At 35.3% G+C, this 21,429-nt stretch overlaps 2 protein-coding genes and 1 long non-coding RNA gene across 35 annotated transcripts in view; 2 read left to right on the top strand and 1 right to left on the bottom strand.

The window, feature by feature from the left end:
• The window catches only part of Dscam1 (Down syndrome cell adhesion molecule 1), a 79,640-nt gene extending 63,468 nt beyond the window's left edge, over positions 1-16,172 (top strand). For 26 of the 33 annotated variants that reach the window (XM_073082973.1, XM_073082975.1, XM_073082974.1 and 23 more), the window contains 15 exons: positions 458-617; positions 940-1,091; positions 1,403-1,485; positions 1,774-1,950; positions 2,409-2,473; positions 2,555-2,656; positions 3,097-3,294; positions 4,650-4,826; positions 7,006-7,101; positions 8,799-8,971; positions 9,404-9,517; positions 10,311-10,449; positions 10,942-11,091; positions 12,907-12,967; positions 14,320-16,172. In XM_073082973.1, the coding sequence (XP_072939074.1) occupies positions 458-617; positions 940-1,091; positions 1,403-1,485; positions 1,774-1,950; positions 2,409-2,473; positions 2,555-2,656; positions 3,097-3,294; positions 4,650-4,826; positions 7,006-7,101; positions 8,799-8,971; positions 9,404-9,517; positions 10,311-10,449; positions 10,942-11,091; positions 12,907-12,967; positions 14,320-14,401 (1,929 nt within the window). In that variant the 3' untranslated portion in view covers positions 14,402-16,172. The other 7 variants (XM_073082991.1, XM_073082992.1, XM_073082997.1 and 4 more) reach the window with 2 other exon arrangements.
• A 352-nt stretch (positions 16,173-16,524) lies between these two features.
• ATPsyndelta (ATP synthase, delta subunit) lies at positions 16,525-21,196 on the bottom strand. Its single transcript, XM_073083007.1, has 6 exons — positions 21,038-21,196; positions 20,370-20,487; positions 19,978-20,068; positions 19,427-19,533; positions 17,135-17,239; positions 16,525-16,663 (listed from the first exon to the last, which is right to left on the bottom strand). The coding sequence occupies exons 2-6, from the start codon at positions 20,484-20,486 to the stop codon at positions 16,598-16,600; spliced, it is 486 nt and encodes a 161-aa protein (XP_072939108.1). The 5' UTR covers position 20,487; positions 21,038-21,196; the 3' UTR covers positions 16,525-16,597.
• LOC140749758 (uncharacterized) lies at positions 17,607-18,651 on the top strand. The gene is made up of 2 exons (XR_012103121.1): positions 17,607-17,837; positions 18,243-18,651. It is a non-coding gene; the product is annotated as an uncharacterized LOC140749758 (long non-coding RNA).
• Positions 21,197-21,429: the final 233 nt, after the last annotated feature.

Here is a 21,429-nt window from a genome sequence, read left to right as displayed (position 1 = left end):
TCCGAAGCGGTGGTTGACTGTTAACGTTCAAAGCAAACTCTATATATTTTTCTTTCTTTTCATTTTTTTAACGCTTTATACACTCACAGCCCCACTAGAATTCCCTGTATCGTGGGCGCTATTGACTCACATATAGACAAATACACAAACACCCAAACCCAGAAACAAAAATCTAAACATTTAGAAATCTGTCTGGCCGGGGATCGAACCCGGGACCCTTTGCGCTCCGCCACGCGGGTCGTCAAATATATGAATATGAATCAATTTTGAATAAATGAATCAAATCAAATCAAATCAAATCATTTTTTTATTCAAAATAGGTTCTTTACAGAGCACTTTTTGAATGTCAATACAACTACCACTTCACAAGGTGTTTCGTTATGGAGAAGAAGCGGCGAAAGAAACTCCATAAGATTCCATAAGATAATGAGATTTGAATGTGCCTTTCTTCCCCCAGGTAAAAGGCCAGCCCCTGGAAGCATCAGAGCGTGTCCGTCAGTTGCCCGAGGGTTCGCTGCAGATCGCTGGAGTGGCGCGAGAGGACGCCGGCGAGTACTCCTGCCACGTCGACAACCAGTTCGGCACCGACACCGTCACGCACACACTCTCCGTACTTGGTGAGTATTACTCATCATACTCACTCAATCAATATTAATTCATTCACTCAATCGATTATTGATAAGTGGGGGCAAATTCGTAATGGTTTGGCAAGGCAGAGTGTCTTACTAGACGGGAATGGAAATGTTAGTACAACACAAAATTTGCCAATTTAAGTTTTCTTTCTCTTCTTCGTAGAAAAATGTGTGTGAACTACAATTTTGAATTGATATTAAATTTTGCAAACGCTCTTTAAATATCATAATTACGATAACATTTCATAAAATTTCTAATACATACAAGAAACATAGACGTCAGACTAATCTGATAAAATCCCGCCAGCGCCCCCCTTCCCCCCGCAGCTGAGCATCGCGTCATCGTCCGTATCCTCCCTGACCCTCCGCCTGAAGCCCTCCGTGGACGCGGACCAATCGCCCGCCGCCGGATACACCATCCACTACAAGCAAGAGTTCGGCGACTGGGAAACTGTTCAGGTATGCTATTAAATGGCCATCCATTTACTATCCATTTATTTTTATAACACTGGAACCACCAAACGTCCATACGTTTCATGATTACACTTTTTAGAGACTATTGCTGTATTCAATTATGCCTTATAGAAAGAAACATATGCTGTCTTCTATTCTAAAGGATTTTTTTGAGTGGTGGCGCTAGATACAAAAACATATTTAGGGGTAGCTGTGTATCAGTAATTAACTTCCAAGCAATTAAGCTTGAATGAATTGAATTTTATCTTGGTGAATTTAAAAGGTATTTAATACAATAAAATTTCTATTTCCCATAGATTCCAAGCAACACTGATACCTACACATTAGAGAACTTGTTCTGCGGATCCAGATATCAACTCTACGTTACGGCTTACAATGGGTAAATTGTATTTGATCGCATTTTTATATATTTAAACCAAGATATCCAAAGTTTTAAGCGAAATATCATATAATATATAATATTATTATTTTAATCAACGTCGGCTTTAATCTGTCATTAGTGACTTTATTTTAATTATTATTAACTTATACCAGTCAATGTCGACCCTAATCATATTCAATTATCTTGCAGTATGGGTTCTGATTTCAATTACGTCACTCTAACGTAACTTCAGCTCCTCATATCGTCTCCTATTGTAATGAATCCATTCACTCCCTCTCACTACAGCATCGGTACCGGCGAAGCTTCAGACGTGGTGATCGCCCGAACCCGAGGCTCCAAGCCGCCCGTGCCCCGCGCCGCTGACTTCATCGAAGTGGGAAGCTCCTCCGTCACGTTACACCTCAAGCAGTGGCTGGACGGCGGCTGCCCCATGAGCCACTTCGTTGTTGAGAACAAGAAGAAGTGAGTCGCTCATTCATTTTATTTGGCAATTTACTATGTTTATCTTTTTTACAGAGGGTTCAGGGAAATATTCTATCATAAAAATGAGGTTGACAACAGCGCCACCTATCGTCAAAAATATATTTTTAAGCTGAAACCAACCATATAACACTCAATCACAAAATTAATTTGAATCCTATTAAACAGTTTCGGAGATCACCACATATACAGTCACACATCATTTATGTATCTAAAGTAAGGATATAAAGTACGTGTTAGCTAAAAAAAATCACTGATTGAGTTATGAGAAAAAAGTTATAATAAATGAATCTTGCAATTTTACCGGAATAAAAATAGCAGTGAGACAATTTTTAAATATAAAGAGATTAACTAATATATATAATTTCAAATAATAGCGTCAAGATGATACGAATATACGTTAAATGTAAAAAAATACTGAATTACAAATATTTGTACAGGGGTGCTGCTGAATGGAACCAAATCTCTAACGCTGTGAAACCCGGTGGCAACTTCGTTGTACTTGGTGAGTTTTATATATTTTTCAAATAACAAGATTTATATGTCAATCTGTACATAATATAATTTTATGTTTTACTATCTTTAGACCTGGAACCCGCTACTTGGTATGTGCTGAGGATCACCGCCCACAACAACGCCGGATTCAATGTAGCCGAATACGAATTTGCGACTCTCACCATGACCGGAGGTAACGCCTATCACTCACGTCATATCAATTTTGTTACTCATAAGAATTGAAATACAATAACGTACAATGACGCGTGCAAATAATATGAAATAAGAATCGGTTTATAATCCCAAAAGTACCTGAAATGCATCGCCTAAAACTATCATTCATTATTGATTTCAGTTCTGAATCGCGCTCTGGTATTTTAAACCTAACCGTTTAAAATAGTAGAGCGATCATAGTGGCTCCTTAACGGGCTTTGCATTTCAGGTACGATCGCGCCCGCTCGCGAACTGGGCGGCGGTTCGTTGAGCCCGGAGCAAACGATCAAGATCATCCTGTCGCACCTCAACCTTATCGTGCCCGTGGTCGCGTCCATCCTGGTCATCATCATCGCGATCGTGGTCGTTTGCGTGGTCCGCGGTGCCCGGGACCATCATAAAGGTAACCGTTTGTTGTAGGCACGATCGCGCCGTTGCCCGGCAACGGGGATGTAGACAAGGAGTTGCCGCCCTGGGTGAAGGCGTGGCTGGAGCCCGAGGTGCTGGTGCCCATCCTGGCGACCATCGTGGTGTTCATCGTGGGGCTGGTGGTGATCTGCCTGACCCTGGCGCGCAGGAACACACCCCACCGCCTGCGAGGTCAGAAGGACGTGTACTGTATGTATGGCATGACCGCCGCTTCATTTCTTACTTTTATACTCGTACATCCATATTCATTGTAATTATGTTGTAACTAAAGTTTATAGACCTTAATCTCGAATATATTGCCGTTCTTATACTGCCGAAACGCGTTGTCATAATACGCTAATGAATTAAGAGCACAGTGACATCTGTCTGTAATACACTATATTTAATACAAAAGATTGAATCGTGTCATTATTTCAAGATAATTTATTCGATGCAGTGAGTTTCGGCTTGATGTGCACTAAGCTTTGAAGTGCTAAACTGCTAATTCTTTTTGGTGTTTTAATATTATTACATGGCTAAAATATGATACTTACCTATTAAAAATACCTAATAGTGTTAGTGAAACAATAATTCAATTTTAATTTTTATGTCCCTTTCATAACAAAGTTTTCTTGAGTTTGGTTATAATATATGTATGTACTGTGATTTACTTACACTAATAATAATGTACCTACTTCGGGGATAGTTTAATTAAAGTTAGCAAAATAGCCCTCTTACACAACAATCGACTTTTCGTAATTTATAATCGTAATCTGTTATTTTAAGCATGGACCATTTAGATTTTATCATTTTCTTTCGATTACCATTCGTTATATTATTTGCTGTAATGCTGAATGTTGTTCGTAAGACTCGTAAAACATATAATACTTCGAGTCTTTCATATAATCAATATATCATGTAGAATGTTTTAATTTTCTTCTATTTAAAATGCGCTAAAGGCTTATGTAAATATTTTCCAGAAACAACATGGTAAGAATATATTTAAAATAGCTCTCTATATTATGCATTGAAGCAGTAGAAAGATATTTTATATACAATCTGCACAAAACTATGCCATAGCGCTTTGGACTAAATAGTAGCATATAATCGTAATATAATATTGCCAGTTAAAATAACATAACCACATAAAATTGAAATACCTCTATGTTAATTATTAACTCTGTTGTGTTTTATTAAAATCATAATCCTTGTGACGACATATTATTGACAATTATGAATTCGATTATCGAAGTATTGTTTTTAATACCTGCTATTTTAAAAAGTAAAATATTTATGGGTCCTCTTTGATATATTTTAGAAATATATAAAATTAATAATTAAATTTAAATCTTCGGCAATGCTCTATTAAAGCATACGAAAAACATTGAATGTCTTTTGTACAGTGCGTTGATGATAGCATCTATAAAAACGTTAAATAGTACCGTATGTCTATAGTCTATACATTGTACAATGACCGTTAATTACGGGAAAGAACGTTTGAGACAGGTTTATAACTTGAATATGGTTTAAGTACGTACTGAGTGTTGAGTGTTGTATATACTCAGACGATGCCGTATACAACGCGTCGCAAGCTGCCCTCGGCGGCGGCGGCGGCTCGCTCGACAAGCGCGGCGGACTGCGCGACGAGCTCGGCTACATCGCGCCGCCCAACCGCAAGCTGCCCCCCGTGCCCGGCTCCAACTACAACACCTGCGACCGCGTCGCTAGGCAGGCCGTTATCAGTGAGTATACACACACAAACACACTCAAACACACACACACACACACACACATGGGTACATACGTACACACATGGACATACAAACACAGAGAGAAGCATATAGATCCACACACAAGGGTATCACACACAAGTCCGCGTAAAACTGCTAGTTCACTCTGAATATAGACATGAATCGCGTTGCTATAGCAAATTGTATGAGTACAATACTTCAGAGCGAACTGGCAGTTTGTTTGCCGCAGACTATACGTACACGCAAAGACACGAACACAGGGAGATTTGCAGACGGGCACGCGCATATACATGTATGGGCTCGTATACGTATACACATAAATGCGTATATGTGTACGTCCACGCACACGTACATATGCGTATATGGACGCATGTGTACGCCCACAGGCACGCGAGTACACATACAAATCATACAAAACAAAATCAAAGCCTACCATTTGGATTTGTTAATGAAAATGATCGTTAAAGCAGTATTTAGTAAGATCAAAGAAACTTGTCATATTTGAGGTTCAAACATTATCATTAATTTAAAAAAGTATTACACTTATTATTTATCTAATGAACATTCATAATCTGTCTTATATTCATACTAGAAAGGGTAACAATATATACTACAAGACGACAACTACATTACACAATAAAATTGAACAACAAACTTATTAATTTATTTTTACTTTGCCCATTTTTATCACTTTTAAAATCTAAATGTCGTGATGTCCAATGTCTGTGGTGAGTGGTGGATTGCATTTATAATTATAAGTTGCTTTGATATTTTACATTTCTTATAATTATAGAGTAGTACAGTTTTCCCTTATCATGTTTATTTACTAAGTAGTATTTTTCAAATTATTTCTTTGTTACCCATATGTGCATTTATAAAATAAGCTTTAAATTCCTGAAAATTTATTTCTTTCATTTTTATGTCATACTTCTATCAAAACCTTTAGTAGCTTGCTTAGTTTAGTCCCATACCATAAATACAATTGAAACAAACCTTTTGACGGTTTATTATAAACTTCTTAATCTGATAATCATATTCCGCTTCATTTAGTTGCAATTTAAATTCCCTTTATTTAGTACAGTGGGGATAATGGAAAAGGTATGGTAGTAGGTACTACATCTAACGTTAGTTGGTGTATGGTATTAATATCCTCTCGAGTACTATTTCATATAAATTAGTTATAATTTACATTATATTGACAACTTTAAGACTGAGCCGTGATGTCAACATCAACTTTATATAATTATGAATTTATCTCATTTACTATTTAACTTCTTATAATTTGTTAACTGAGGTTTAGTATAGGAACAAGTACTAATTAGATTTTTTTTTAAATATTTATCAGATATACGATCATTAACTCGCGGTTCAAACAAATAAATGTTTTATTAATGTTATATTGTATTATGTTATATTAAAATGACTTTCCACTATTCTAAATTACGTATACCTTACTCGAGAGGTCCTCAGTACGTCAGTAGCGCATGCGTAAAGTCACGTTCACACGAGCGCACGTTTCAAACCGATGCATACAACGACTGATCCGATATGTCATCCGCTGATAAGACTTTTAATCGTACGAATCAATATATTTGTAAGTCATTTTTTTAAGATTGTAGTAATAAGAATATTCTAATCATTTTATTTGACGTCGCAAGTTTTTTTGTTACAAATATTATTTAAAAACCTTATGATTTTCAAAAGTAGATTTTTTTATTACGATGTTGTTAATTCGTTGATTCATGGATGAAGGAATGAAAATAATAATATCGTTACGTATTAAAGGGAGTTATAAGTTAATATATTCGATAATAAATTTGATAAAAATTTGATAAGAGTTTGATAAAAAGTAAGTCTTAACCTATTATTATAATCGTGGTAAATTATTTCTTTAAAAGATGAGTAGGAAAGGTTGTTCCATAGCTATCGCAATGGTTTGAAAAAAATGTACGTTAATTGCCAAGTATTATAATTAGGTTCCAGTCACAATCTAGCGCATTATTTCGAGTCAATTCGTTCGATTAAAGTCACATAATGTGAATTCGTTAAAAGTTCGTAAATACGTGTCGGATCTGAATAACGTTACATTAGTAAAGCCACAAAGTGTGTACGTTCACGTTACCGTACGTGTCGGTTCGCAACGTGCGCGCGTAACGCTGGGTGGGTGCAGTGGGCGCGCACTCGACGTGGGACCCGCGCCGCCACCAGTACGAGCGCGTGCGCCGCGCCAGACACCGCGCCGGCTCCGGCGACACGCTCGACACAGGTAAACGCTGGATCTGAGACTGACTTACTGTCGTATGATACTAAAGGGTGCAACTTGTTTCTTTGTGTATAAAGGAATCGTTTTATAACCATTTTTGGGAATGTTTGTTTGAGTGCATTAAAAAGTTTAACCCATTTGAATGTTTGAGTGCATTTATAAAGAATTATTTGGGCTTTGAGGTTCTCGTTATCATACACATTTTATGATCTCACGGGTTAATGTAAAGTTTTATCCTTTGTCATTGCGCTAATAGGGACAGGGAGAGACAAGTGTTCCCCTATCCTCTCCCAGTAAAGATCATACACACTGAACTCTAACATCAGCAAAAACAGCCCATTTTCCTCTCCCAAAAAAATTAAAAACCTAATAACCTAACTATATCAACTCTAGGACTAAATTTTATAGATATCTATAGTAGGCAGAAATCATTGAATATTGAATGCCTGATTATTACTTAAGACAATGAAAAGAAGATGCGCGAAACAAACTCTAATATAATCTAATATAATCACAGAGAATTATGATTATTTTTTTAGAGTAACATTACAAAACTGATGAGCATGTCTTGAAATACTCCAAAATTTTGCACACAAATAAATTCTTTTTATTTAACCCTAATGCACAAATAACAAGCACATTTAAATTGAACATTAATAAGAAAAAATGGTTTTCTGAAAGCATTGATTTTAATGACAGTTATGTTTTCAATAAACAGTAAGTTATTAATATGATTCACAAAAGAAATAACTAAATAGAAATAATATGTAACAATTCTATAATTCAGTCAGTCTCATTTCTGGATCTTAGCTTACGACTCAGTATCTATGTCATATTGTGTCGTAAGCAAGCATGGTGTGATTATTTAAGCATATTCAGTCTAGATTGATCTATTAAATAATTTAAAATTATTGCATTACTTGTTACATGTCAATCTACTTTAAATGCATTATATGACTGACACATGTTATAATATTAAATTGAACGAATTCATACATTTACAAAGGCATATGCATAGTAACATTTATAGTATAAAACATATATCATGTACCGAAAAAATAACGTAACTTTTTCAAAAGATCATTCTAGACTGTACCTACCCACTTGTTATTCATTACTAATACTATCTAGTGCTGACTAACATAGATCTAGAGCTCTCTAGAAGCGTGTCCGTATGCAGAATGTGTGAGTAACAACTGCTACATCGGTAAGTAATCACTTGTCAGTTTATCATGCATCCATCTAGACTGCTTATAAACTAACCTCTGTTGTTTTATTTTGCGAGCTATTTTCTTATTTGCATTTAATTTGGTTTTTGTGTGTATTGACGACATGTGTATTATAAGGAAATACACGATTGTCTCAGTTTTTTAAGTAATAAAACTTCATTATTTTGGTCAATGAAAAGAATATACTTTTTTAAAATATAAAAAAAAAATATATAAAAAAATTGTTATAATAAAACCATTATGTACGTGGCTCCATCTTTTATAGAGTTTCAGAGAGTGACAACATTGTAATAAAGTGTACTAATATGGTATTCATTTTGGGTTGGATCGGGTCAAATAATATTGCCATTTCTGCCACTTACATACATATAACGTTCATTATAAAATTATTTAATCATGTTGTTTTATGTACAAAAGAAGATAGGCAGAGTTTCAACGGAGAATATCCTAATGATGGTGCTGTGTCTCCAGGCATGGAAGATGAGATCTGCCCGTACGCGACGTTCCACCTGCTGGGCTTCCGTGAGGAGATGGACCCCGCTAAGGCGCTGGCCTTCCCGCACCACCACCCCGCGCACGCCGGCACCCTGGCGCACCCCCACCCCCACCACCCCGCTCACTCTCGCGCCGGATCCCAGAGCATGGTAAGATAATTATTCTATAAACATTTTATTGGTGTAACTCTATTCAGTCATATGGTGAGCAACCGATTGCTAAAATCGAAGAAGTCAAAATGCATTTGCAATGTCGATGTGAGTGCATTTGAAAGTAATGTTGAAATCTTTAATTTCTTATAATTAGTTGTTCCAAAGAGAACTTTGGAATTTTTTTATTATTAAAGTGGCACTATTTTGACACACCCGTTATGATTAATTTATAAATTTGAAGATATTATGTCATGAAAATTAAGCAGCTTATATCAATTTGTAGGGTGAATATTAACAGAATAAATCAGTTTGTCTCAAAGAAATATTTGGTATGCAATATAAATTATTGTCATATTTAAGAAAGTCAGATGACGTATATTTTACTATGTTGTATATTTTATAATATTTACAAATATATTTCGTCCGCAGCCCCGTGCCAACAGCCGCTACGCCCGCAAGAACTCCCAGGGAGGACAGAGCGCCATCTACTCCACCGCCCCCGAGTACGACGACCCCGCCACTTGCGCTGAAGAGGACCAATACGTAAGCAAATATTATACTTCCTTAAGATCGTTTTATATAAAAGACTAGATTTTGCCCGCGGCTTCGCCCGCGTTTAAAAGAAAATAATATAACACACTAACATACATAAGACTGTAAATTCGTACCTTCAACTCTGCTAAAGATCATCACTTGATCAAATGCATAGTTTACGATTCAATCCTTACTAATATCGATTAAAATAATCGATGTTTTCGGTCCTATTTCGATTCTCCGATTAATCGATCTTAGATCGCCATCCCGAGTTCCCGTGGGATTTCCGGGATAAAAACTATCCTATGTCCTTTCTCGGGTCTCAGACTATCTTTGTACGTAATTACATTAAAATCGGTTCCGTGGTTTAGGCGTGAAGAAGAGACAACCAGACAGACAGACAGACAGACAGAGTTACTTTCGGATTTATAATATTAGTAAGATTATAATTTAACTATACATGTACTATATGGTATTTCTAGTTGTATTTACAAACATCACTACATTGCCTATATTGGAATATTGACTGCAAGTAGAATGTTAACTATTGCAAAATAACTTTATAAAATCAAATATAATATTTAACAATAAAGGGTAAATGAGGTAAGTGTAACCAAGGTAAATATATTGCCTCTAAACTACAGTTCATTTTTTTAATTACGGGCCTTTGACATATTAGATGCTCTAACATTGGTCCTTCGAGTTGGATATATTTAATACCGAAGTAGAAAAGAAAACTGTTTACGTATACGTACACTCTGAGTAGTGACAGAATCTTTATAACATGTGTTTATGTTTTTAGCGCGCCCGCTACTCTCGGCCGATGTATGCTTGTGGACCCGAGTATGACGAGCCCGCGTGCTGCGCTCCCGAGGACGAACAGTACACCGGCGCGTACGGCACGCCCTACTCCGACCACTACGGCTCCCGCCCCAGCATTGGTAAGCCCCGACACCTCTGTAAAGTCCGCGTAAAACTGCTAGTCCGCTCTGAATATAGAAATGAATCGCGTCGCCATAGCACATTGTATGACTACACCTGCCGCAACAACTTCAGAGCGGACTAGCAGTTTGGCAAGGACTATACCACACTACACACCCGAGCACGACGAGCCCCCGTGCTGCGCTCCCGAGGACAAGCTGTACACTTCCACACTTAAAGATGTACTTGTCTTAATTTGTCGAATAAGAAATATAACAAAAAATATTTTGGGTCATAGATTTTACATTATTACATTTTTTGACATGTACGCAATAATCATAAAACACTTGCCAGTAGGTACACTGAAAAAACAACACTAGATTGATTATAAACCCTTAGACATACGAAACATTTCTGTAAACCCATGATCCCACGATATTCGTAATTTTCTTCTACAATTTCAATATCCATTATAACTTATATGTTTAATGTTACCTTTTCATGATACCCAGGAACCCGCAAGTGCGGCAGCTCCCCCGAGCCTCCGCCGCCGCCCCCGCGCAACGCCAACACCGACAACAACTGCTCCTCCTCCTTCAACGAGAGCAAGGACTCCAACGAGATCTCCGAGGCCGAGTGCGACCAGCCCCGCAACTACCCTGGTATGCTGCGATGTACTCACAATCAATCACACTCTTCATATTTGTCCAACTGTTGGTCCCTTATCATGTACACAAAAACCCCAAAAACAATAATTGCAACCATATTCATCGCCATACCATCAGTCCTTAGAAGTCATTGGATATATCCAGCATAACAAGACAGTAAAAATATTTCATCCATATTCGCCCAGGACTTCGTATGCACCCCATCAATCCGTAGAAATCCACTGATGTAGCCTAAAACTCCAAAAATATGTTTATAAATGGACTAAACATTGGCCAAACCCTAGAGACAAGAGTTTTGTTTTATCCATACTAAAACTATATTTCATAGAGTTCCTAGATCTCCTAGGCATTTCGAAATCCCCATATCGAAATGGCTCCATAATTTTCCTTTTTATATACTACACTATATGATAGTGAAGTACTTGTTTATTGTACTTGCATTCACTTTTTGTTCACCATGTATCAAAGCTCTGAAAGTTATAAATTAATGCTAATGGATGCCTACGTGTATCGCGTGCTTAAAGGTAAAAGGGCCTATAGCTAAGGGTTAATAGGGATTTATGCTGAAAGGGCACATAAAAAAATTTTTTTTTGCCATTCGGTTTGAAATTATCTGAAACGTAAAAAATTTTTAGTTCGGTTTGAAATTATCTGAAACGTAAAAAATTTTTACATTTCAGATAATTTCAAACCGAATGGCAAAAAAAAAAATTATGTGCCCTTTCAGCATAAATCCCTATTAACCCTTAGCTATAGGCCCTTTTACCTTTAAGCACGCGGTATGCTTTAGGCTCAAAATCTGTGATGTCATTTATTTCCACCCCTTCCATAATATTTCAAATCATCATGCACTCAGATACAATATCTAACAATTGGCAATATCAATGGCGAATATGTAAAGAAGATACCCATGTGTTCAAATAATACATTGTAGTGTAATTAATTATCAATATACATTTGAAATTAATTCGATAATTGGTCCATGCGCCCTGGGTGTCGCCTGAACAGAAGACGGTAAAACAATTTTAAATCTGTAGTTTTAATTTGTTAACAATATTTGTGACTGACAGCATGCGAAATTTGTCTCCGTTATAACAAGTGAAAATGTTACAGCTTCTAGAATTTTTTGGCAATTGGCTTCATACTTACTTTTGTTTCAAAATTCTTTTAATATCATGTCCTTTACTCATTTATTATTTGGCAAAATTGTTCACATTTAAAAACATTTTTTTTTAATTTGTTAAATCATTTAAGGCAGTGTACTCGATTTTGCCAAGTAATAAACAAAGGTACAGGGATTTTCAGAATTATTCTTTGATCGAATTTTAAATTGGATTGTTCGTAGACGTGATTGTGTTAACTTTCAAAATCTCTCTATTTGAAACTCTGTTCTGTAGACTGTACTTAGTACAAGTTTTAAAGGAGTTCATCGGACAATACCCACTGATTAGCCACTGAGCATTATAATAATTATCATAATTTCTTATCTCACATCAATTGAATTGCTATACATGATTTATTGGAATTTTAAGAACGCATTACAATTTATTAAGGCGAAGTTTCTTTAAATTGGAATAAAAATGCTAGGTACTTATTCCATACATGAGACAGAGAGACATATTATACTACTTACGGTGATGGTTCTTATACTAACTAACGGAGATGGACAGACAAATAATATCATTAAGCCTACTTCTAACGTTGGTGTGTTTGTACTGAGCGTGGGTATCGTCCGAGCCACCCCTATAGTAGGCGGCGCCGGGTGACGTGACTAGCGTAGAGCGCGTCGTGACTTGTATGTTGTTGCAGTCAGGGCCCACACTGCCAAGGACGGCTTGCACAGCGAGGAAATGAGAAAACTTATCGACAGGTCAGTCAAATAGGCCTCTTTACCACATACATTAAATATTATTCACTTTGCATCTGATACCAGAATGTCATGCTAATATTCTAATCGAATGATACTATGTGTATGTATGTATACACATATTTAGAAGTTAGTATGTATATCTAATACTGTATCTAATACGTTAGTTTTTGATACGAATGCTGTACACAGGACAATGTAAGAAATACATATAAAATATATAAGTAATTTATCTACTTTATGATTACTATATCACAATATTTTTTAATTAATAATTCACACGAATTAAAACACCATTTCTTATAATTACATTTGTATAACACGTAATTTTTTTAAATACCCACTAACTATGCCGACTCCTTGTGTGTGCATCGGAAGTGTAACATGAATTACATTTTATTAGATTTTAACTATGTTGTAAGTCTAGTATTGCCGGTAATAAGCATGTGTTATGTTCTGCATCCGTGATCAACAGGAAACAGTAAGTCAAAGTATGTCGAAAATGAGTATTTTCCCGCTGAATGTTCTTTCATTTTGCCTGAACTATCATTTGTGTTATTAATATTTTGTGGCTAACACCTTTTCACTAGTGCACTACGATGTTTGTTTTGCTAAACGATCGGAAAGGTAAACTTAATACAGACAAAATTAATGAAGGTTTATTTACATCTTTATTTATTAATCTCTAGCCCTTTTCCCTTCATATAGTTGCAAGGATATATATTGAGTATAAAGCTTTTTAGCAAACATATTTATACCTACTACATGTATGTAGTGAATAGATATTAGATTAGTGAGTGACGAAATTATCGATGTGAATCAGAATCAATTTGTAATGATTATTTAATAAAAATTATAAGTCATCGATAATTTTTTCTTAACCATATAGCCATTTTGCTATTCCCCGCGAGTCGTGCACTAACAGTACAATGTGATGACTTTTTTAATTTGATAAATATACCTACCTAAAATAATCGCTTGGCTCAACCGCGCTATCTATAATCAATATATAATCTAAACAGTTATTGAAAGTATAATCATATTATAATAGCTGTTGAAATACTTTATTTACTATAAAATTGTTTAAAATCCCTCTTTAATTGTTATTAACTGGAGAAGGTTCTCAAATTCACGTCTTATATTATACTTTATAAGATTACCAATAACGGTAACGTATTCGACCTTGCTTATCTATATAAATTAGAATTATTCTGAAAGTATTTTAACGGTTCGAGATCCTTCTTTTATATAAATTGTTGTTTCTTATTAAATGACCTTTTGAATATGTTAATTTTGTTTAAAAGCATATAGGTACATGCGATGTGCTAACAGAGTTGTGTCGCAACGTGTTTCAGAGCAGAAAGCAACACCCCAATCCCCCAGCAAGCAGGGCACGGGCGCGGCGGACTCACAGCCTACGATACTGTGGCAGTGTAACCTGTAAACGCCGCCGCGACACGCACATCCCCTTTATAATTTATAAGCGTCATTTCTTTTAATGCAATTACTATCCTGCTGAGGCAATCGCAAGCTTACATTCAGTTTCGTCGGCTACTTGGTGCATAATTACGTAGGTCGTTTGCTGCGCGGTTCCGTTGCACTCGTTGCTCTCAGCAGGATGGCGATTCGTGCCAAATAAGCGTTTTCAATTACTCGTTTCGATCGATTCGACGTGTCGCGTTAGTTTAAGTTGCTTGTTCATTTTTAAAATTATCCCAACTCAGTTGGCTGGATTTCATCTTTTTAGTTTTACTATCGACGCGCACTATCGTGCCATAAGCGACCTCGACGGCGAGACGTGGACTTACCCGCGAGACACGGGACGACTCGGGCGGTCAAGTGGATCATAGATTGTACCTTCCATTAGCAATCCCCAGCGCGTCACCGCGTAGCGTTACCATGTAAAACAGAAAATTATGGTTGTGGTAGATATTGCAAATTGATATTTATATCCTTTAGAAAGGTGGCGTGTTAATTACTAAATTATCCAATACTCTCGTTATGATAACATTTGACCTCCCGCCTCGGCCGGTCCGCTCGTCGCTCAGATCTAGGTTCTCTACATGTTTATTTGTATGGTCTTATTTGTTCAGCTTAATTTAAAGAGTGGTATGTCGTGCTGGTTTTGGGATGGTTCACTAACGTTTGTATTTAAATTAAGCTCAACATGTAATAATGTGATATTTTGTATTTTTTACCCATTTATTTTTATGTGAAATGTACTAACACGAAGTTATTTATATTTGTGTACTTTAACTGGAGGCCGCGGCCGTCGGGCCGTGTGCTCGTTTTAATGCTTCCTCTTAATGTTAGTTTTCGTGATGCTTTTTACTATTTACGTTATTGCCATGTCCTCATTAATGTTTCGATGTTTTCATTTGCGTTTGCGTAAACTAATTAAGACTAATATTAAGCAACTTCTAGTATATAATCAACTCTTTGAAATACTATGTAATCAGTAGTTAGTAACGAAAGTTACACACTATATTTATAACCTTAGTCGTTACAGTAATGTGCCGGAATACAATACATAATGAGACTTCTCCCACTCTGATAGAAATATACACACGTATATACTCAATTTCGTAATATCTTCAGTGCATAGTAATACTATACATACCTACTACTGTCACGGAATTTTGGAACATTTTAATAACTCAATGTTACCCTAATATATTAAGGTGCATTTTAATAATCGTAATTATAATCTTATCTTTCTATTATTATATTATTCAAACGATTAGATGTAAGACACAAGTACGTGTCATTTTTAGATGTTTCCCTATATGTTGTGCATCGTGTACGCTTCGCTACGTAGCTTGTAGATAGGTTCTCGCGACTTCCTAGCAAACGATCTCTTCTCTCTTAAACTTCCAATTAGAAATTTTGGATTAATAAAAATTAGCTAAATTTTAATGTGGAAAATTAAGAATTCTATTCGAAAATTTAGGATAGCTGTTCTATAAACGAACATGATTAAATTAAAAACGTTAAGCATATCGCATACAAAGCGTCATTATCGGGATTCATTTACCCAAACCCAGGAAATTTTGATGTGTTTGCTTTCGTAAGCGTTCGGTTTGCAGCTTGATGCAAATTGTTTTTTTTTTTGTATTCAATAACGCGAAATAACAACGCTGCAGCTAACTGTTTGTACCAAAGTGTTTGAATTGTGTTGAAATAAATTACTCATAATACGTCGACTATATATTCGTCTTTTATTTATAACTCCCTTTTCCCTTAGTTAAAATATTTTCCCTTCGAGTAAGAACAAAGATTTTAATTAAAAAATATCAAAGAATCGTGTAAAATATGAACTTGATGTAACCGTGAAACATGAAATTGTTCTGCAAATTTGAATTTAAATGGACTCTGTAATTTTATGTGTACATTCCAAATGTATGTATGATGTGATGTATATTTAATTAATTATCCTTTATTGTCTTTATCTTTTCAATCAACATTACACTGGCAATATTATAAATAAATATATGTATAGCATTGTAGCAATATTATTAAATTCAAATCATTTTCGCATTATCTGAATAAAATACATGTAGTGCTATGGTGACGATTTTTATTCATACATTAAATAGACGTACGGACTAACAGCAATGCATTGATAAGCAACTTCTACGCGGAAGCGGCTTTCACGATCTCCTCGGCGACTTCCACGGCGATGGCAGCCTCGGCTTTCGCCTGGAAATCAGAATAAATAATAAAACAACCATATTTAAATAGTACTAAGGTAATTTGTCCCCTTAGGCGTTTGTCGTAAAAATATAGCTTTTTTTCGCAGGTAGGAGTGAAAATAGCGGCACGTCTTTTATACAGTTAATAAAACATTGATGTCTGAAAACATTTAAAAGATATTTGAGGTGAAATGGTGATGAATATAACTCTGAATTTAAATTTTATCTTTTCTATTGACCCTTTATGGGATTGTAGGAACAGTGTGTAAGAAACATTAACTTTAAGAAATCTATTAAAATTAGTAGCATGGTAGTGATTAATATTTAATTAAAGAGCATGAGCATTCACTAGGTACCAGCCACGTGCCAATCCTGGCATTTCGCAAAGGGGATTTACCACTCCTGAACCACAGACATGGAGTGATCACTTATAAGCAAATTAGAGTTAGGGTGATGTGCAAGCAAAAGATTTACATACCACTTCATTCGCAGCAGAGTTAAGTTCTGACTGTGCTTTGCTCAGCGCCTCCTGCGCGGCGGAACGATCCAAGCTATCCAGTGGGTGAGCCTCCTCAGCCAAGACCTGGTAAAATGTACTAAACATTAAAACATTACCATTTCTATAACTTAATAACATTGAAAAATTCTCACGTAATATTGCATGGATACTGGGTAGTTATGATGATGATAGAAAACACACACAGTGTGACCTGCAAAGTCTATCATACAGTCATACTTCACCACCTTGCTAGCTTGCAAGGAAATTAAGGACTTATCATTTTCAGAGAAACCCTGTATCTCACAGAGAAGTAATGATAATAATGCAGCAGATGTAAGCAGAACTTATTATCATATGAATGCAGAAATATGTCCACTAGACTTAATATTTTTGTCTTGTATCAACAGAGTCCGCCACTGTGTTGCTAAGTTGCCATGAAGCTTTCAAACCACAGACCTATATCTTAATAGATCCCGCATGTGTACGTATTAGCGTGGCCAAAACTCGGGTTAAAGGAAGAAGATTCAGCTCACTTCGATGAAATGTCATTTAGTCCGAAAGTAACATTTGTTGTCATCGGATATCAATTGACAGCAATAAACATGCCGAATTGCGCTATAATAAATTGTGTAAATTCTACAAGTAAAAGTAGCCGCGATAAAGAAAATATTTCCTTTCATACGTAAGTACCGTTTTTCTTAAAATATGTATTATTTATTTTATAATTAATTATTTAAAATTTGTTGTGGTTTCACAATGACAATTAGTTACTGAGTGTGTTTTATCAAATTTTTAATCCATTGCAAATTTTGGTTACAAAGTTGTAAAGCTTCTGTATTAAAACACGCAATGAAAAGTAAAACGATCGATATTTCATCTTGTTGCTTAAAGATGATTGTCATTGGTTATTTCAAAATGAGTACCTGGGGTTGTACATGCCAGTTTCTTGTTCTCGATTATTTAATCGATTTTCGAAATGGATGAATAATAATGTTGTCTTAATAAATATTTTGTAACATATTTTTTTTATTCTAATCATGTTAATGTTTTTTGTTCTTTTTTTTAATATTTACCATTCAATTTACAGGTTTCCATTGCGATTGCGAGTGCGCCTACGCACCATCGCCATAATCAAATAACGATATGTTTACAACTTTCTATGAGAACTATGTATATAAAACAGTGTAAGCTACCTTAATATAGCAAGTGTTTTTATTTATCATTTTATGTATTTGTTCTTATGTTAAAAAATGAAGCAATATAAGTTTTTCTAGGTCTATTATCCATTTATAATACGGCACATACACGGGGTCTACTGAAGTCGAAGGACTTCAGTTGGCCCCTTGCTGAGACTATTTTAACACCAGAATTTAATAAATGTTTAAGCAATATTTATTTTGTATTAAATCTTTTTTCCGTAGACATCTTGTTTTATTTTGTTGACTAAATTTATGGACGACACGGTAGATTTTGATAATGATGATTCGGCGACTTTTTTACCAAAACATTCGCAGAGCACCAGTAAAATAAATCTAGACGATCGATTTCTCGAAAATCTATCTTCGATTTTTCGATTTCAAAATCGATTTTTATAGCAGAACCGAATCGACTTTTGAAACGATTTTCTTTGAAAGTCGAAGGACTTCAGTTGGCCCCTTGCTGAGACTATTTTAACACCAGAATTTAATAAATGTTTAAGCAATATTTATTTTGTATTAAATCTTTTTTCCGTAGACATCTTGTTTTATTTTGTTGACTAAATTTATGGACGACACGGTAGATTTTGATAATGATGATTCGGCGACTTTTTTACCAAAACATTCGCAGAGCACCAGTAAAATAAATCTAGACGATCGATTTCTCGAAAATCTATCTTCGATTTTTCGATTTCAAAATCGATTTTTATAGCAGAACCGAATCGACTTTTGAAACGATTTTCTCTCTGACGGAGAATTAACAATGCACATCTCTAAATCTTTCTTGACAAGTGTCAGTCGATCGGATAAAAGTGGCACGCTTGGTTTTCATACAAATGAAGGTACATGTGTCATCTATTTAGATATAGGTCTGTGTTTCAAACTTAGATCTTAAGAGGAACACATCACAGACTTCAAGCCATAACATGACAATTTTTTGACATACAGAATAATTATTAAGTTTTTCTGTATCCTAAAAAAAACACCTTGTAAGTAATGTATGATACACTTCATATAGGATTCCTATCTTTTCCAGAGTTGGTAAATAATAAGTGTAATAATTCAAAATAAAGACCTGGACAGATGAGTCATCATTAACTGTGATGGTGCCGGATGAAACGAAAATCTTGGTCTGCTTGCCATCATTCTCTGTTACCGTCACCACACCAGGTCTCAGGACAGCTGGAAATATTAATTAGTTGTAAACCTAAAAATGAAAGCTCCAAGAATTTCACAGCAGGAATTATAATGGAGATAGATGCCTTTAGGCATTAAGTTTGCCCTGTTGTACTTTCACTTTGTGTTCGTGTTACATAAATATATAAATAAATAAAACAGACATGGCTTTTCATACTGGGGTAGCAGTATCACAGTAATGGTACAAATATTTAGTGTATCAACTATTCTACCAGGTAAAAGAAGACTGTGTCATAATTATTTACATTAAGCTACCTATAGTGTGAGTTAATGAGAAATAGAATATTTTTTGTCTATGATAAGTTTTTGCATGTATTATAGTACATGGACAGATGCTACTTGTACCATATAACAAATATGGCTATGAACTGATTTCAATGCTCAAATACTATTCTTACTTTACTTTGAATTTGTAACAGTATTACTTACCGAGGGTTGGGACATGTTTAGGCAGGATACCAAAAGCTCCACTGAATGATGGCACATCAATCTGTTTTACAACCTGCTTATCATAGAACACCTGAAATGGAAATAATAAAACTGTATTTGTTTCTAAACTTATAATGGTAGTTTAAAATAGTATTTAAAAAATATATATATTATCTAAACTAGTAACCATTAGAAACCCCTAGGGATAAGTTTTTATTTACCGTAGTTGTAAGGATAACTATGTTTGATACCTGACATAATTGTTATATTTTTGTAGTAATGCATGTTGGGTGTGCAAAATTAGGTTTAATTTTAATATAAACACCAGAGATAAGAGACCAGAGACAAGTGAAACAAACAAATGTTTTCAGTAATATCTTTAGATGAGTTACCTTATTGCCAGCAGCAAATGTGAAGGCCATCTCGCCTTCTTTAGGTGCCTCAGCGTAGGTGCGCACCTGCATCCTCCTGGAGAAGGTTCTCAACATGCTGCGCATTGCCATTGCCATTCTGCCAACGTAACAGACATTCATAGTAGAGATTGTAATACAATTCTGTTTTTATCATTTGGAGCAGCAAACAAGCAATGCACTATTCGAACTGACTTATTAACTATCGAAAAATCTAATGACATTTGAATTTCTGTATTAAATGTAGAGCATAATCATTACAAAATTACTGAATAAATTAATTAGAAATCTGACTTATTTTATATTATCATTATCTATTGGCCGTATTTACATTATAACACTTAAACAACTCAATATAACCTCTACCTAGGGAAACACTGTAATATACAACATAACCTTCCAATATTATGTATGGAAATTAAAAATACATCTTGCCTGTTGTCGGTCGGTCGGAAAATCGATAACTGTTGATGAATTCTTGCAGATAATAAGAGTAAGAATTGTACCTCGAATCTATATAATAAATCATAAGTATTGGACCTCAAAAACATAGATTATGTAATAATTATCCAGAATTCTTAGACAACGTTTGCTACATCAGCGGTTCCATAAAGAGCGTTGAAATTTAATATATTTCAGGTTATACTTACTTTGATAGCAGGTACCTTCTTTCTTGGCCTAAAGTTTAAAGGTGGACTAGGGTTTTTCGATCGCGGAATCCCTTTTGGCTATCAAATCAACTGTCCACCCGTTTGACAAATGACATTTAATGTCAAATTGTCAATTGACAGTTGCTACTGGTGACAGTGACTTAGTGAAGAGTATTTATAGTCAAAGAGTATAGTAACCTATATAGGAAGTATAGTAACCTGTTCTTAGTATCAGTTTCTATATATTATTTATTATTTTCTATACTTGCAGTTGATTTGAAAATAATTGCTAACCTTGAAGAATCTCTTTATTCAGGAGTTCTCAAGGGATGTACTACAGATCTGTATAATATTAATATTACTGTATAATATTAATATTATTGTATAATGGC

Source organism: Epargyreus clarus, unplaced genomic scaffold, assembly GCF_041222505.1.
Source record: "Epargyreus clarus isolate Ecla_fem2 unplaced genomic scaffold, WU_Ecla_fem_2.2 ptg000018l, whole genome shotgun sequence".
In the NCBI taxonomy this organism is placed as follows: Eukaryota; Metazoa; Arthropoda; class Insecta; order Lepidoptera; family Hesperiidae; genus Epargyreus; species Epargyreus clarus.
Note: the sequence above shows the minus strand (reverse complement) of the source record. Positions and strands in the feature narration are given on the sequence as shown.